This window comes from Otolemur garnettii, unplaced genomic scaffold (genome assembly GCF_000181295.1).
Source record: "Otolemur garnettii isolate 467f Iridium unplaced genomic scaffold, OtoGar3 scaffold00292, whole genome shotgun sequence".
NCBI classification, from domain to species: Eukaryota; Metazoa; Chordata; class Mammalia; order Primates; family Galagidae; genus Otolemur; species Otolemur garnettii.
In genome coordinates, this window is record NW_003852687.1 from 523,424 (window position 1) to 539,749 (window position 16,326).

Sequence of the window (16,326 nt, forward strand, 5' to 3'; positions counted from 1 at the left end):
GTCCACAACACACTGTGCTCTCACTCACCCCACTCAGTGTCTCTCCTCCCCCCCAGCATGGCTGTCCACAACACACCGTGCTCTCACTCACCCCACTCAGTGTCTCCCTCACTGCCCCCAGCATGGCTGTCCACAACACACCGTGCTCTCACTCACCCCACTCAGTGTCTCCCTCACTGCCCCCAGCATGGCTGTTCAAACACACCGTGCTCTCACTCACCCCACTCAGTGTCTCCCTCACTGCCCCCAGCATGGCTGTCCCACAAACTGTGCTCTCTTTACCCCACTCAGTGTTTCTCCCTCACCCTCCAGCACGACCATCCACACACTGTGCTCTTCTCACTCATCCCACTCAGTGTCTCTCTCTCACCCCCACCTGCATGGCTTGACTTCTTTTTCCTCTAGAGCAAGGAGTCTCACTATGTTTTCCAAGCAGGTCTGGGCTCCAGCAGTCCTCCCACCTCGGCCTCCCGAATAGCTGTATCTACAAGGCACAGTACCATGCCTAGCAGGGCAAACCCTGGAGTGTTTATCTCCCTGGTCCCTCTCCTTGCTAGGCAAGCGGTCTGTGCTTTTGAATAAATGAATGCATTAATGTTTAAGTGGCAAGAGACAGGAGCCACTGTCCACAGACCCAGGGCAGGGATGGCTTGGCATGTATGAGTGGCTGGCCGTGGTCCTGTGGGGTCTAGTTTGGGGTTCCTATGCTCCTGCACATTCCTTCTGGGCCCAGCACCAGTGTGGTTTGCTCAGTGTTTGATTCCAGTTGGGAAGATCCAGCTCTGCGGGTGTGGGTACACATGGAGACGGGAAAGAACATGGGGCTCGGCTCGGCGCCTGTGGCTCAAGTGGCTAAGGCATCAGCCACGTACACCCAAGGTGTCCGGTTCGAATCCAGCCCGGATCCGCCAAACAACAATGATGGCTGCAACCAAAAAATAGCCGGGCGTTGTGGTGGGCGCCTGTGGTCCCAGCTACTTGGGAGGCGGAGGCAGGAGACTCGCTTGAGCCCAGGAGTTGGAGGTTGCTGTGAGTTGAGATGCCACGGCACTCTACCCAGGGGGACAGCTTGAGGCTCCTGTCTCAAAAAAAAAAAGTACATGGGGCTCGGCCACGGCCCTGACCATGCGCCCTGCGCTGTTGTAAGGATCCCTTGAATTCTAAAATAAATGCTGTCAAGCTCATGCTGAGATTCTTGGTTCAGGAACAACAGAAAGAAAACAAGTGGACAGCGGAGACCATCTCAAACAGTCCTGCATGCAGTGGAGAAAGTAGGAGGGGAGGGTGTGGAAATGGGCTGGGGAGGAAGGAAGTCTCAGGAGCTGGCGAGAAGAGCACTGTAGTGAGCAGGAGGTGGCGTGCAGCTCTCCAGGCTTCAGGGACGCGGTCGAAGTCCCAGTTCACCAGGCATCCTTGTCTGAAGAGCTGAGGGACAGAATTATAAATAAGTGGTGGAACTGTGGCCTCCTGGCCCCAAGCACCATGCATAGTGAGGAACAGTCCCAACTCCACACCACAGCGGGAGGGGTCTGAAGGCCCATCCTCTGTGATTCAGTGACGTCCAGTCTCAGAAAAGCCACAACTAATCCAGAGGGGAGAAGCCAGGATGGCAGCTGGGGTAGGGGCATGGGTGGGTAGGGGCATGGGTGGGTGGGAGCTCCCAGGATGCAGGTTGTGTTCTTTCGGGGTCTGGGCACTAGTTTCCTTGGTGTCCACTTGGGAGAACCTCCTGACTGTGCACCAAGATCTGAACCCTGTGGCCATCAGGCACAGCCTGCAGGGTGCCCGCTGGGGATTATGGGAGGAGCCAGCGTAGTGCTCTGCCCCTCCCAGGCTTGCCTGCCCCCATGGTTGGCCCAGGGTGTGGGGTGCATCTGTAGACACACTTGGCAAGTTGATCTCTGAGAGGGACAAGCTCTGTGTAGAATCAGAGCAAGGGTACAGTTGTTGGTCTAGGACATAGCTCAGGGACAGTCTTTGATAAGTACCACTTGAGCTGAGGCCTGGCTGGTGTGGTCAGGTAAAGATGGACAGCTCCCAGGGTGAAGGGCAGAAAGGAAGGGCCTGGATGCATGGGGAGGAAGGAGCATGGCGTGAAGGTGAAGGGCTGTCCAGGGCCACACTGGGGCCTCCTGAGGGAGACTGTGCTGGCACTGAGCCAGAGCTCCTCGTGGCAGCCAGGAGGGTTGTAGGGTCAGTCTGCCATGTGGATGGGGAACTGGAGGGATGAAGGCCAGCCCTGGTTCTCAGCTGGCAAGGTGAGCAGGGTCCCCTCCAGGCCTGGCTGTCCCAGCAACTCTAACTCATGTCCTTTGGCTTTTGCTGCAGCTAAACATCCATGTGGGGAACATTTCCCTGGTGGACCAGTTTGAGTGGGATATGTCAGAGAAGGAGAACTCACCAGAAAAGTTTGCCCTGAAGCTGTGCTCAGAGCTGGGGCTGGGCGGGGAGTTTGTTACCACCATTGCATACAGCATCCGGGGACAGCTGAGCTGGCATCAGAAGACCTATGCCTTCAGGTAGGATTGTGCGCCACTTTCTCCCTCATTCTTCTGCAGAACCATTTTGCAGAAAAGACTTCTTTGCGTGGTGATGCCTTTGGCTTTCCTGTGCTTCCTGGTACCATCTGGCCAGAGTCCCCTGTCCCTTCTGCCTCCTCCTGCCCATGCATCTCAGCGGGGCTCTGCTGACACAGCAGAGACTTGGAACTTCATCAGTGTGAGCCTGAGGTCCTTAGCTCCTCAGAGCCCCAGGCCCCAAGCTCTCCCCAGGTGCACCTCTGGGTCTCTTCTCCTCCATGCAGCTATCCCCCTCTCTGTGCTTTTGGTTAGACTATTCCTTCTAACATGGCCACCCCTTGCCTGGGATTCAGCATCTGTTAGACTTGACTTCTGTCTTAAACAAGGACCCTCCCCAGCTGCTAAGACTCGGGGAGCCCCTGCCAGCCCCTTCTCACTATAGCATCTCTGCCTTCAGTCAGAGAGCATTTAGTGGGTACTGCACTGGGCTGGACCCCACCCTGGGGGCCATGGAATGTAGAGACAGGTCACAGCATTCAGGCTGGCCAAGGTGAGATGTGAACTGAACATTCCAGTCTAGTGTCTTCTGTGCCGCTGCTGGGGATGGCCTGGGAGTGGCCTTCCTGTTCCTAGCAGGTGGTAGGGGCTTAGTGAGAGTTCAGTGCAAGGGAGACTGCAGGAGCAGCCATCCTGGAGTTCCAGGGCCTATCCTGTGCTGGGATCTGTGCAGGGCAGGGGTGTGGCCGAGTGGCCTGCATCAGAGCAGGCTGGTAGGGCTTATTCTACTCCACAAACTCTTCTCATCTACATTCACACTAATCACTCAGGGATGATGGCTTCACATGTCCCACGAGGAATAAATACAAAGGTCTTTTGGCAAAGACATGACGATTAATGGAGCTTGTTAATAGATTTGTATCTTAGCTTGTTTTCCCAGACATTCTAGGAGACAGCTTTCTACGGCTTCCTGTAAATCTGAGGCAGGGAGGAGGAATGAGTGCACATTCCCAGGGTGGGTGGCCTTGGGCCTGGGAAGCAGCTGAGCCCCTTCACCCAAGTGCCTGACCCCCCAGCTACCCTGCCAGCTAGTTGTTCTGTTCCACAGATGGGGATGGCCCAGAGGGGGTTCAAGGGAGCGGGTACGTGGCTAATGTCTCCTTGTTCCCAGAAGCTTGCGTGTGAGTCCAACCCTGGTGTCCATTCACCCTGCACGGAGCCAAGGGCAACAAGCCTATCTAGGAAGTCACAAGTCCTCACAGTGACACTGACCCTGAGTACCTTCTCCCCAGATGCCAGTGGAACCCGAATCCTCACTCTAGACTTGTAGGTACGGGTGCCAGGCTTGCTGCTCCAGGCACCTGAACACAGAGGCTGTTGACCTTCACCCAGCCTTGGGGCGGCTTCCAGTGCCACAGTAGAGGCTCAGGGACTGATGCCTCCAGGGCTTCTTGATGGGCCTTCACATCCTTTCTGGCACCAGCTTGTTGCAACAGTATCCCTCTTGCTCTGACCCCCAGGTGACCTGAACCCTCAGCCTGAGTTCCTTGCCAATCTCCGGGCTGTCTTCAGTTCATGGTGTGGCTCCAGAGCAGGCCCGCTAGGAGACCCTGGTGGTGGCAGGCCAGGACTTCCAGGCTGCCTCCTGACGTCAGCGACCACTTAATGAATTCCACTTGTATGGGTTGGTGCTGTCACAGACTCCCACCCTGCCGCTGTCTCTAGTGCTGAGTGTGCAGGTCTCAAATCCTTGGGTTTAAAGGCTAGGTCACTGGCTGGGGGCCAGGGCCAGTACACATCCCGGCTTTAGCATCCAGGGCCAGCTGGGCGAGAAGGCCAGCCTGCAGGAGGTCCTGGGAAGTGTCCCAGGCCCCTCCTGGCATCAGGAGGGCTGTCATATTTTCACAGCCAACCAGTCCTCGTGGGCTTTCATGCAGGGCCTGGCCCATCCTGTGTGCCCTGTGCCGTGTCTGGTTTGGCTGACCAGGGTTCTGCCTACACTGGAAAAGCTGGCATGGCAAGAATAGGATGAGAACCTAGGGTCAGGGTCTGGCTTGTCCCAGACTTTGCTGTCAGGGACAGAACTGTGGCAATGCAAAGTGTTGGGACTTGTGTCCTCAGTTCTGACCTGCATTTCCCCACCATGCCTTCCCACTCCACAGGAGCTTAGAGGTGGGACCTCTTCCTCTAGGGAGATGGAATCAGCCATCTCTGTGCTGCAGGCCCTGCCTGGGGGAGGAGTAAGGCTGTGGAGTCCCCAGGGCCTGGGCCATTCTCAGCCCACAGAGCAGAACCAGAGCCAGCGTGGTCTCTGTGCCTTGCACATAGTGTGGCAACTGCTAAGTCATGTGACAGCTTAAAAAGGGTTTTAAGCTCTGGGCCTCCTTCAGCCCAAGTTGGAAGTGCTCTGAATTCCCAAGGGGCAGTCCAGTCCATCCCCCCAGCTAACTCAGCCCAGCACATGTACCTTCCTTGGCGATGGGGCGTTGGATTGAGTCCACAGTACAGCTTGTCACAGGACACGCACGAGTGGGGCCACACTGCCTACAAGTCAGGGGAACCAGGGCAGAAATTGGGCCACTCCCTGGCAGAGGGATAGATGGGAGGCTGGAAGCATGAGGGGGAAACAGACTGGTCAGGGGCCTCAGGCTCCGGCAAGACAGAGCTGAGTAGAGCAACACAGATATCCTGGAGCCAGTGGAGTGGGGACAGAGGGGCTGGGACAGCAGAGGGACAGGGTTTGGCTGGGAGAGGAAACTGGACAGAGCCTCTGGGGAGAGTATATTCTGCAGAGGTACTTTTACTTCCTCTAGGCCAGCACTGTGTCTCAGGCTCAGGACCAGAGCAGACAGTACCTGTCTGGCAGTGAAGAGGGACAAATGTGGGTGGCCACTGATGTGATGTGACCACAGAAAACACCAGAGACTGCAGTCATGAAGAGGGTAGCAGGGGCAGAGACCTGGGACAAGGGTGGCCAGGGGGCAGCGTAGGAAAGACAGCGAGGGAGCCAGGTACAGGGGCAGGCACTCAGATGAGGAAGGGGGCCTTGCCCACTCCCACTTGACCTGTGGCCCGGGCTGGACAGCTGCCCCCAGGGCTGTGCACATAGGCAGTCCTACATGTGCTGTGTGGGGCTGAAAGTAAACAAAAGGTCAGGGCACTTGGTGGCTGGGGCTGAGTGAGGGGCAGAGAATCATCTGATAGCTTGGCATCAGCAATTAGGCTGGAGGACGCCAGGGACACTCTGGACTGGCTGAGTGTGAATCTCATGGTCACTCCTGAAGCTCTGCCCACCAGCCCTGGTCTGATGTTAAGTTTTGTCTCAACAGCTTTGTTGAGATCTAATTTCCTGTTTCATACAATTCAGCATTTAAAGTGTACAGTGCAGGGGTTTTTAGTATACTCACAGAGCTGTGCAACCATCACTACCATTGATTTTAGGAAGTTTTCTTCACCCTAAAAGGAAGCTCCTTAGCAGTCACTTCATTCCCTCAAGTCTACCAGTGACTGGGCAGTCACTGATCCTCTTTCTGTCTATAGATTTGCCTGTTCTAGATACTTAACAGAAAGGGAACCATCTAATAATATGTGGTCTTTTATGACAGGCTTCTTAGCATAGTGTTTTCAAGGGTCATCCATGTCGTAGCTTATTATATTAGAACTTGATTCCTTTCACAGCTGGTTAACACTCCGTTGTATGAATAGGCCATATTTTATTTGCCTGTGCCGCAGTTGTTGCTGCTTTTCAGCTGTTGAGTTAACACTGCTGAGAACGTCCATGTACAGAGTTTTGTCTGAGCACCGTTTTCAAGTCTCTTGGGTGTGTACCTGGTGGTGGAATTCCTGGGTCCTGTGATGACCTTATGCTTAGTACCTTGAAGAATTGCTAGACAGTTTTCCAAAGTAGCTGCACCGTTTTGTTGTTTCTAGTTGGTTCCCAGTTTCTCTAAATCTTGCCAGCATTTGCTGTTCCCTTTTTGATCATAGCCATGCTAGCAGGTGTGTAGTATCAGAACTGTGGGTTTGATTTCGATTTCCTTAATGACTAATAACACTGACTCTTTTCATTTATTTTTGGCCATCTGTATATTTTCATTGCACAAATAGCTATTCAAATGTTTTGTCTAATTGGATTGTCTTTTTTTTTTTTTTTTTTGAGACAGAGCATCACTCTGTCCCTCTGGGTAGAGTGCCGTGGCGTCACAGCTCACAGCAACCTCCAACTCCTGGGCTCAAGGGAGTCTCTTGCCTCAGCCTTCCAAGTAGCTGGGACTACAGGCACCCGCCACAATGCCCGGCTGTTTTTTGGTTGTAGTTGTTGTTTGGCAGGTCTGGGCCTGGTTCGAACCATCAGCTCTGGTGTATGTGGCTGACACCTTAGCCACTTGAGTTACAGGCACCAAGCCAGATTGTCTTTTTATTATTGAGTTGTGAGAGTATTTTATATATTCTAGATACAAGTCTCTGATCAGATATGTGATTTGCAGATATTTTTTCCCACTTTGTGGATTGCCTTTTCGCTTTCTTGATCATGTCCTTTGGAGCACAAAAGGTGGTTTGTTTTTTTCTTATGTAGTCCAATTTACATTTTAGTTTGTGCTGGTGTTTTTGGTGTCGTAGCTTAAGAAACCATTGCCTAATCCCAAGTCACGTCCCAGCACCTGGCTATGAAAAGCCTCTTTCCAAATTGTGTAGACTTGGTACTGTTGTCCAAAATTAACTGATCCCCGGGGCCTGGGTGGCATTGATTGCGAACATAGAATGATGTTGTGTTTGTTGTCTCTTCCTCCTCCACGTCAGCTGGCCGCTGGCAGGGCATCTTCCCTCCAAGTCTGTGTTCTCTTCTTTATGAAGTAGAGATAATGATACTGCTCGGCTTGCCTGTTGTATCACATGAGAGAGTGAGATCACGTTGAAAATAAGCCTGAAGTTGCCCCACATGTGTCAGTCTCAGCTGCCTCTGTCACCCGATACGGTTCTCCCTCGACTGGGGGTCTTTGTCCCCACCTGGACAGTTTGGGGTGGTGGGAATGTTAGGGTCCTTGGTGGCCTGAAAGCCCATGGATCAGAGTTCCCCAGAGGAGAAGGGAGCAGAGCAGTCCTCAGATATCTCTTGGGACTCAGGGGCAGCATTTCTGCCTGAGTGTCTCCCAAACCTGATGCAGGCTAGGGCTGGCTCCAGGCCCATTCTAACACTGTTGGCTCAAGGACTTCTTATTTTAGAACAAACCCCATTGGAGTGGAATCTTCCCAGAGTCCAGGGGAGATAAACAAAGGGGCCTCTGGGACCCACTCTCCAGCTCTTGTTTAAATCAAGAGGAAAACATGTTTTGTTCCCCTCGGCGTGGGCTTGGCGCCTTTCATGTCTCTCCTCCAAGGCGGCTGGGTCCCTCCCGGTGAGGAATGATGTTTGGGGTTTGAGGCTGGCTGGTTCCCAGATTGCCAAACTGCCTGGTGCTGGCTGGGGAACAGCTGTCAGGAGCCCCTGAGGAGGGGTCGGCCCCTGGCCTCTGCGTCACCAAAACAAGCTCAGGATTGCAGCCCTTGAGGGCACAGCCCCAGCATGCTAAGCTGCAGCAGGGGACAGCTCTGGTCTGTGGTGCCACCTTCCGCGGGCAACTGGAGCTGTGCCCTATGCATTCATAGTCTCTGAGACCCCCCAACTTTCCCTGGCCGGGATGGCCCTGTAGCTGCCAGTACAGTGAGCCGGCTGGTGTCCTTGCGAGGAACCAGGGCTCTGCGGGCAGGTCTGTGTAGTCACTTCTTTGTAGCCAACCAGTCACATGCTGGGCACAGGGCTACAGGAAGGCAGCTGTGTGAGAAGGTCTCTGGCCTCTAGGAAGCTCCCTCAGTGGATGCGTGTTGGCTGCTTTAATAATCACAGTCCTCAGCCCAGCGCCTATAGCTTAAGCAGCTAGAGTGCCAGCCACATACACCAGAGCTGACGGGTTTGAATCCAGCCCGGGCCTGCCAAACAGCAATGACAACTACCACCAAAAAATAGCTGGGCATTGTGGCAGGCACCTGTAGTCCCAGCTACTTGGGAGGCTGAGGCAAGAGAATTGCTTGCACCCAGGAGTTTGAGGTTGCTGAGTTGTGACGCCGCCATGGCATTCTACCCAGAGCGACAGCTTGAGACTCTGTCTCGAAGGGAAAAAAAAAGTCACAGTCCTCCAACAACCCTTCACAACAGTAAATACTGTTCCCAATAAGGTGTCAGAGCCAAGGCAGCCACCAGGGGCACCCCCAGGCCTGCCCATGCTCCTGCCAGAGTTAGGGGTGCTTTGCAGGGCTGCAGGCTGTGTCGTAGAACAGGGAGGCCTTCCCTGCAGGACTGATCTTCAGGAGATAAGCAGAGGCCAGAGTGGCTGCAGCAGGAGGGGAAAGAGAGAGTCATGTTATAGGGCCTTGTTGAGGCTTTCTGCCGAGCCAGGGGTTAGGCAGGATGTGCTGTTGGCACCTGAAGCTGCTTTGCTGCCCCCTAGAGGTGGTGTGAAGGGAGCCACTGAAAGCAGAAGGCAGTGGGCCCTGTGGCATTCATAGCTGTTGCACAGACTTGGAAACCAAGGCCCAGAGAGGGGGCTGCCCAGCCACCCCTCCCTCCTGGCATTGCTGGGCCCAGCTTCTGCCTGTGCTGACCCACTGTGCTGAGTCTACTTGGCAAGAGGAGGGCACCTTGGGACAGTCTGCAAGACCAAAGGGCTGAGTGGGGTCTAGGGATATGGCTCTCTGCCAACCAGCTGTTTGGCCATCTGGGGTTTTGTGTGGCCCATAGGAGGTGGGCTGAGGGACTGGTGTATGGAACATGCCAGAGCACGCCACCCAGTGCCCTCAGTGAGGTGACTCTTCCTTCTACTGTTTCCCATCCTTCCCTCTTCTCTGATCAGTAGGTCCTGACCCTGGACACTGGGTGGGACAGATGCCTTGCACCCCTATGGGTTCTGCCTCCTGTCTGCAGCTGCGGTGCAGTGGTAGCAGCCTGGCCCCACCCATGCTGTCCTGTCACAGGGAACCACCTCCACAGACAAGGGCCTCCTCCCAGTCTGGGTCTGGCAGACAGAGATGCTGGGCAGCAGACAATAGGCTTGTCCAGAGTTCCCTTTGAAGGGAATCCTGCAGGGTCACTGGGGCAGTGCTATTGTTGGGGAGGGCCGGGTGCCTCCAGCAGCTCCCTGGAGGTTCAGGTGACAGGCACATCCCCTGACTGCTGCTGGAAGTAGCTGGGACATAGAAGTGGGTGAATCCCATTGCTAGGGCCTATGCCTTTCTGCTGTGCCCTGGCTCCAGCATCCCATCTACAGGGGGATGGGATGGACAGTGCTTTCTGGGGCCTTTGTAGCTATTCCCTTATGAATGACAGTTGTTCTCACTGCCACTCCCCTACCCAGTGAGAACCCCTTGCCCACAGTGGAGATTGCCATCCGGAACACTGGTGATGCAGACCAGTGGTGCCCACTGCTGGAGACCCTGACAGATGCTGAGATGGAGAAGAAGATCCGTGACCAGGACAGGAACACAAGGTACACCTGTCCCTGTGACCTTGCCTCTGCCCACAGGCACCCGTCTTCCCAGGCAGGGGCAGGGCTGTCACCTTTCCCTAGTGACCTTTGGTCTCTAGGAGGGGACCTGTGTTGGCAGAAGCAGGCTCCTGGGTGAAGAACCCCCTAGATGAGTTCCCTGCATGGAACAAAAGGAGGTCCCCAGGTCAGGGCTGACGAAGCATGGACTAGGTTTCTGGTCCCTGGAGAGGTAGGCAGGTCTGGAGTATTGCATAGGAAGGCTGAGAGAAGGCTGGGGACCCACCCTGCTGGCAGCCTGTGTCCTGTCTGTCCCCACTCCCACACCTGTCTGCCCTGGGGAAGGCAGCTCTCCCTGGGAGCCAGACCCCCACCACCACCTTCTCCTCCTCCAGGCGCATGAGGCGTCTTGCCAACACCGCCCCGGCCTGGTAACCAGCCTGCCAGCACTCAGCTCCCATGGAACATGTCAGAAGATCGGAGCCTCTCCTCATCTCTGGCAGAGAGAGGCAGGGGGACAGCCCAGCGCCATCCTGAGGATCCAGGGGTGGGGGCTTCCAGGTCCCCACCTCTGGCACACATTCCATTTGCTAAGCCCCAGTCCTATTCCCCCTGCCCCCAGCGCCCTCCCCAGTCTCTGGGGTCAGGAGTAAGCCTCATTTGGGGTTGTGTTTTGTTTTTGTATAGGAGCCCCAGGGAGGGCAACACTTTTTAAATAAAAGGCTCTAGGTCATGTTCAGTTTCTTCAAAGTGGTAGCATTGGAACTATGGGAGCCCGGAGCAGGGCCTGGTGGGGGTTGATGGGGTGGTGTGTGGCCAAGGCCTCACCCCTCTCTGCCTCAGGTTTTCTGGGGAGGGTTTGACACGGTTCCACTATCCACACCCCACAAGGCCTGAGTCAAAGCCTAGTCCTCACTTTTCCAAGTGGGAGCACCAAGAGGAGTAGCTGTGCTGGTCCCACCTGTCAGCAACAGCACAATCCTGGTCCCGTTGTCTGGCTTAGGAAGGAGCTGTGGGTTCATCTGCTGTCCCTGGGCCACCCTGGCTGTGCTGGATCAGATAGCCAGGCTGCTGCCAGCCAGGGCTTTGCTGTTCCAGGATCCCTCTCAGAGGGCCTGGTCTGTGTGGGCACTGCCAGGCCACAGGAAGCCTGGTATAGGAAGGCATCTGTCCCAGCTTTAGCAGTGCCCACGACAGGTCAGCGGGGCCTACCTCCCTTTAGCTGGTGCAGTGGCACTGGTGTGGGCCAGCTGCTGCTTGTCAAGCCTGCTGTGAGGAAGGCAGCAATGAGAGACCCAGCCTGGGGTTGGCTCTTGGGATTGATGTGATGTGTAGGGAGGAGGCACAGCTCTTAGGCCCTCTCAGCTCTACCTCCAAGTAGCACGTGTGCCCTCTGTTGTCATCTATAATGCAGAAGTGTCCCACTCTGAAGAATGGATGTAGGATCCAGAAGGGCTGCAGACAGGGCATGCAGCTCTGGACTCACTGAGAATAACAGGCAGGAACCCCAGCACAGGGCTGGTGCCACCTCTGCTATGAAAACACCCTACCACATGACCACCCCCAGACTTTGTACTCAAGCCTTCTGCCTTCCATCAAAGAGTGGAACTCGGCTCGGCGCCTGTGGCTCAAGCGGCTAAGGCGCCAGCCACATACACCTAAGGTGGCGGGTTCGAATCCCCAGCCCAGGCCCGCCAAACAACAATGATGGCTGCAACCAAAAAATGGCCGGGCACTGTGGCGGGCGCCTGTAGTCCCAGCTACTTGGGAGGCTGAGGCAGGAGACTCGCTTGAGCCCAGGAGTTGGAGGTTGCTGTGAGCGTGATGCCATGGCACTCTACCCAGGGGGATAGCTTGAGACTCCGTCTCAAAAAAAAAAAAAAAGAGTGGAACTCACCAGAGCCCCCAGGCAAGGGTATTCCTGGAAGGCCCTAAACAAAGGAACATTCCAGGTCCCCCTGGCCTTGGAAATGAATGGGCTTCATTGCTGAAGGTGCTTGCTCAATCCATATCATTGTTGGGATGGAAGAAACCCTGCCCTTCTCACCCCACTGGGCAGGTAGGCCCACCTGCTAGGAGGGGCCTGGGGAAAAGCCCTCACCTTTTCACCACCTATCCCACCACAGAGCCAGCAGCTGCTCAACAGACTTCTGCTCTGCAGTTAGGGCAGGCTCAAATGGAGACTGTTTTCTGTTTCCATGAAAATGACAGCTGGTGGCTGCAGGAGCCACAATACAGGGCTAGAGCAGCAGGAGAGCTGTCAGGCTGGCTGATATCCATGGTGTAGGAGACAAAAGTGAGCTGCTGGTTCATGTAAGGCTCACACAGGTCCTTAGCTGAAAAGGGCAGGAACAGAACTTCCGTCAAGTCTCTGCCTCCACCTTGTCACAGGATTCTGCTAAGATAAAAACTTCTCAAGGCTCTGGAGTCATAGGAAGGGCTGCAGACCTAATCCTGGTCCTCTGCACCTGACCTATCAGTGTCACCCCATGGAAAATCAGATGAAGGTGCACTTGTCAGGGTTGCTGAAGAGGGATAGGAGAGGCTGGCTCAGCATCAGCCCAAAGGCTCCCCAGGCACCTCAAAGCTCTGCTGGGCAATGTGGGCAGGTTTTTTGCCTTCAGTGCGCCCCATCCTACCACCAACACTTGGGCCGAGAGGACAGAGGGCAGCATGAACGGCCTGGGAGGGTGTAGCCCCTGAGGCAAGAGGAGCTGGCGCCTGGGGCTAAAAGGCTACAGGTCTTTGTGTTTATTCTGGTGGGCCCTCTCATGGACCCAGCCTCCAGGAGGGAGGTGCTTCTGCTGCAAGTTGGAGTCAGGGGAGAAGCAGGCCTTCCAGGAGCCTCTCAGGCTGGCCCTGGGCAGAGTCAGTGCTATGGGGGTGGCTGATGTGGTCCTAGCTGCTCCTCAGGGAGAGGCAGGTAATTGGGATCTTCCTCAGGGGCATCCAGTAGCAGCTTCCTGTGGAGAGGGGTCCATGCTGAACTAAGGCCAGCACACGTTCCCCCCCGGGGCGGGGGGGAGCCACCTGAGAGAGGAGATGGAAGGGGTGTTGTCTCCAGCACTCACAGGAAGCCTGGGGTCAGCAGCACCCTCTTGCCTCCAGGCTGGTTGGGGAAGACATCCTCCAGGAAGTAGTAGATGTGGCCCACAGCAATCCCTGAGAGAGAGTCACAGACTGCCAGAGGCCACCCTTACAGCCTGGTGTCCCAGGCCAGGCATGAGGGCCCCAAAGTCCTGCACAGGCTGTCAGCCTAGAGGGGCGCCAGGGTTGTCTGGCCCTGAAGGACAGGCTTAAAGGGCCCAGAAGTGGGCAGGACTTGGAAAAGGGAAGGCTGAGAACATGGGAGGAGCCACAGAGCAGGAACCCTAAACCAGCCAGCCCCACCCTGTCAAAGCCTGTGAAAGCAACAGCAGGTGAGCCCTGAAGATGCAAATCGTGTGGGCTGGCTGGTAGGTTTGGGCTGGCAAGGTGGGGTGGGGAGGGAGAGGGGAACAGCCAGCCTGGAGCGGGCAGGGTGGACAGGCAGGCTCACCCAGCAGGTCCACAAGAATCGAGTTGCCCAGCAACAGTGAGAAGCCCATAAGCGCCCAGGGCAGGAACGGCGCCTTGAAGGTGAGGAGGCCGAAGAAGTTGACCCTCACTAGAGGGCTGCGGCGGCTCCACACGTACACCAACATAGCCATAAGGGCCTGGCCCAGGAAGAATAGGCTGCCCAGGAGTCCCAGCAGCTGGGCAGAGTTAAGGTGTCCTGGTGCGGGCTCCAGCCAGTGCCCAGGGCCCCTGTGCCTTGCTAAGCCCCCAGAATCATTTCTCTGCCGCATTGTCCCTATGTGCCATTCCATTAAGATGAGCCCTTCCAATAAAGGCCACACTTGTAGCCTTCGCGTCCCTGGAGATCTGCCCTGCACACCTGCCACCTCATCCCTGGCTCCAACCACTGCCTGGCCCTACCCGTTTTTCCCGGCTACTGATAGGCACCCCTACCCCCCAGCTCTCCAGTGCATCACCCTATTGCACACTGTTAATGCAGCAAGAGATGTAGCCCTGGCTCCTGCAGCTCAGCACGTGACGGGCACTCAGTACATCCTAAGCTGAGTGAATGACTCTCTGCCGCCTGGGCGCTGATGTGGGGCCACAGGCCGGACCGCAGGAGCTGTGTAGTACCAGAGCCCCTGGCAAGGATACAGTCATAAGGACACCTCCGAAAAGAAACATGAAGACGAAGTCCGCGGTGCGGCCGCGGAAGGAGCCCTCCTCCAGCATGCGGCAGTAGCGGAACCTGCGACGTTGGTATAGGAAGTGCCACCTGGGTGCAGCCTCAGTTTCCCTGCTCCCGGCCTCCCTCAGCCGGCTGGACTGCCTGTCCCCCCGCCCGGCCCGGGTCTGTGCAGCGCAGGATACACGAAGAGCATGTTGAAGAAGAAGGTGAATCCCAAGGGCCCAAAGAAGAGGAAGTTCGTGACGAGTCTCCAGACCTGTGGGGGGCGGGTGGTCAGGCACCGAACGGGCGGACAGGCCGGCAGGTGCACGGGGCAGGGTGGCCTCACCTGGAACTTCCGGAACACGAGGTGCGGGTTGAAGTAAAGCTGGAAGGGGCTGAGAAGCTCCAGCTGCTGTGGAACCAGGGGCACATCAGGGGCTGTCCCAGGAGCTAGGGTGTAGCCATAGCGACCCTTCCCCCTCACTCCCTGCAGGGGCTGCAACCACGGTGACAACCCGTCCACCCAGGCAGCTCACCACGGCGGCGGTGGTGAGGATACAGGCCGCAGTATATGCTCGCGTCACCGCCGGCACCTGCAGAAACTCTGCCGCCAGCCCCTGCCAGGCCATTGCACCTTCTCCGGCATGCGTGGCTCCACAGGCAGCGCGCCCCTTAACCAGCCTCTCGGCCCCGTCCCCCTCTCCTTTGGCCAATCCGAGTCCGCAGCGCGGCGCGCGCCAGGATAGAGGGCGGTGCCGTTGGCTCAGTAGCCAATGGAAGGAGAAAGGAAAAGCATGGGAACGGGAAGGGAGAATGGGCGGGTCGAGACTGGTGGCGAACGAATAGGCTGCACGGTTGAGCACGTGGCGGTGGTTGTGGCTGTGGTGGCGGCGCGGAAGTAAATATGGCCAATGAGGAACTGGTTGCTTCGCAGCATTCTAGGGAAAGACCAATAGCGAGGATCCACGGCACCACGGGATAGGGGCTAAGAATGTAACATCTGTGGGGAAGACTGAAGCTAGACAGGTTAGTCTGTACCGGGACAAGACCACAGGGACGTGGGCGGGCGGGATTCCGAGTCCGAGTCCGATGGCGACAGATGATGCTGCCCACTTCTCGAGCTCGCTGGCCACTCGGGCACAACCTCCTCCTCTCTGCAAACTCGGGCACCCCCGACCCCAGCACGCAACAATTCATTTATTCAACCGCTTAATGAGCACCTACAACATACTCGTTGCTGTTCTGGACTTGGGGGATACAGCAGCCAACAAAAGATGCTGTCCTTTCCAGTCCAGTTCAGGAATATAGTGAGCTAGTGCACTGGCAGAAAATAACACCAAATTGGGGGCGAGGGGCGCTGCGCTAAAGGGGTCTGGGGGGGTTGTATTTGATTATCACTTTTAAAAGATCCCTATATCCATTAAGATGCTTACCATAAAAAGCAAAGCTAAACATGAAACAAAAAATAAAAATATGTGGAGATATGGGAAACAGTGGTGCACTACAGGTGGGAATATAAAATTGTGCAGTTGCTGTGGAAAACAGTATAGCTATTACTTGAAAAATTAAAATGTAGAATGATCACATGATCCAGGATTGCCGCTTCTGGGTATACACCCAAAAGAATCTAAAGCAAGGACTTGAACAGATACTTGTATGCCCATGTTCATAGCAGCATTATTCAGAATAGCAACGGGTGGAAGCAAACAAGTGTCCATTGACAGATGAATGGACAAACTGAATGTGGTGTACACATCAATGGAATATCATTCAGCCCGAGAGGAATGAAATTCTGATCCTTGCTACTACATGATGAACATTGAAGACATTAAGCTAAAAAACAAAAACCACACACAAAAAAGCAAATACTGTATGATTCTACTTATAGGAGCTGGAAATGTGGAGTTATTGTTTAATGGGTACAGAGTTTCAGTTTGGGAAAAGTTCTGAAGGTAGACAGTGGGGACAGTTGCACAAGAATGTGAATGTACTTAATACCCCTGAGCTGTATGCCTAAACATGGTTAAGACAAAGTGTATGTGGTGTGTATGTTTAAGAGAAATTTCCTTTTTTTTTTTTTTTTTTT

The 16,326-nt window shown here is 55.3% G+C and overlaps 2 protein-coding genes across 4 annotated transcripts in view; one reads left to right on the plus strand and one right to left on the minus strand.

Moving 5' to 3' along the window:
- The window catches only part of SMARCB1 (SWI/SNF related, matrix associated, actin dependent regulator of chromatin, subfamily b, member 1), a 41,529-nt gene extending 30,746 nt beyond the window's left edge, over positions 1 to 10,783 (plus strand). For both annotated transcript variants that reach the window (XM_003803288.3, XM_003803287.3), the window contains exons 7-9: positions 2,329 to 2,519; positions 9,905 to 10,036; positions 10,429 to 10,783. In XM_003803288.3, coding sequence (XP_003803336.1) covers positions 2,329 to 2,519; positions 9,905 to 10,036; positions 10,429 to 10,468 — 363 coding nt within the window. In that variant the 3' untranslated portion in view covers positions 10,469 to 10,783. The remainder of the gene's footprint in view (positions 1 to 2,328; positions 2,520 to 9,904; positions 10,037 to 10,428) is intronic.
- A 1,995-nt stretch (positions 10,784 to 12,778) lies between these two features.
- On the minus strand, positions 12,779 to 14,937 carry DERL3 (derlin 3). Of its 2 annotated transcripts, none has more exons than XM_003803289.3 (7): positions 14,777 to 14,937; positions 14,587 to 14,652; positions 14,441 to 14,514; positions 14,225 to 14,318; positions 13,572 to 13,767; positions 13,105 to 13,195; positions 12,779 to 12,996 (listed from the first exon to the last, which is right to left on the minus strand). In XM_003803289.3, the coding sequence occupies exons 1-7, from the start codon at positions 14,867 to 14,869 to the stop codon at positions 12,909 to 12,911; spliced, it is 702 nt and encodes a 233-aa protein (XP_003803337.1). In that variant the 5' UTR covers positions 14,870 to 14,937; the 3' UTR covers positions 12,779 to 12,908. The 2 variants fall into 2 exon arrangements, with proteins under 2 accessions (XP_003803337.1, XP_012669166.1); XM_012813712.2 differs by having other exon boundaries at positions 14,587 to 14,649; positions 14,777 to 14,905.
- Between the last annotated feature and the right edge of the window lie 1,389 nt (positions 14,938 to 16,326).

What these genes read in the sequence shown, in the direction of transcription:
- DERL3 (XM_003803289.3), bottom strand. Translation starts at nt 14,869, where the DNA reads ATGGCCTGGCAGGGGCTGGCGGCAGAGTTTCTGCAGGTGCCGGCGGTG. An exon ending in TTCTTCAACATGCTCTTCGT is followed by an intron (nt 14,319 to 14,440) that starts GTATCCTGCGCT and finishes CCAACGTCGCAG; the next exon opens with GTTCCGCTACTGCCGCATGC. An exon ending in TCGGAGGTGTCCTTATGACT is followed by an intron (nt 13,768 to 14,224) that starts GTATCCTTGCCA and finishes AACTCTGCCCAG; the next exon opens with CTGCTGGGACTCCTGGGCAG.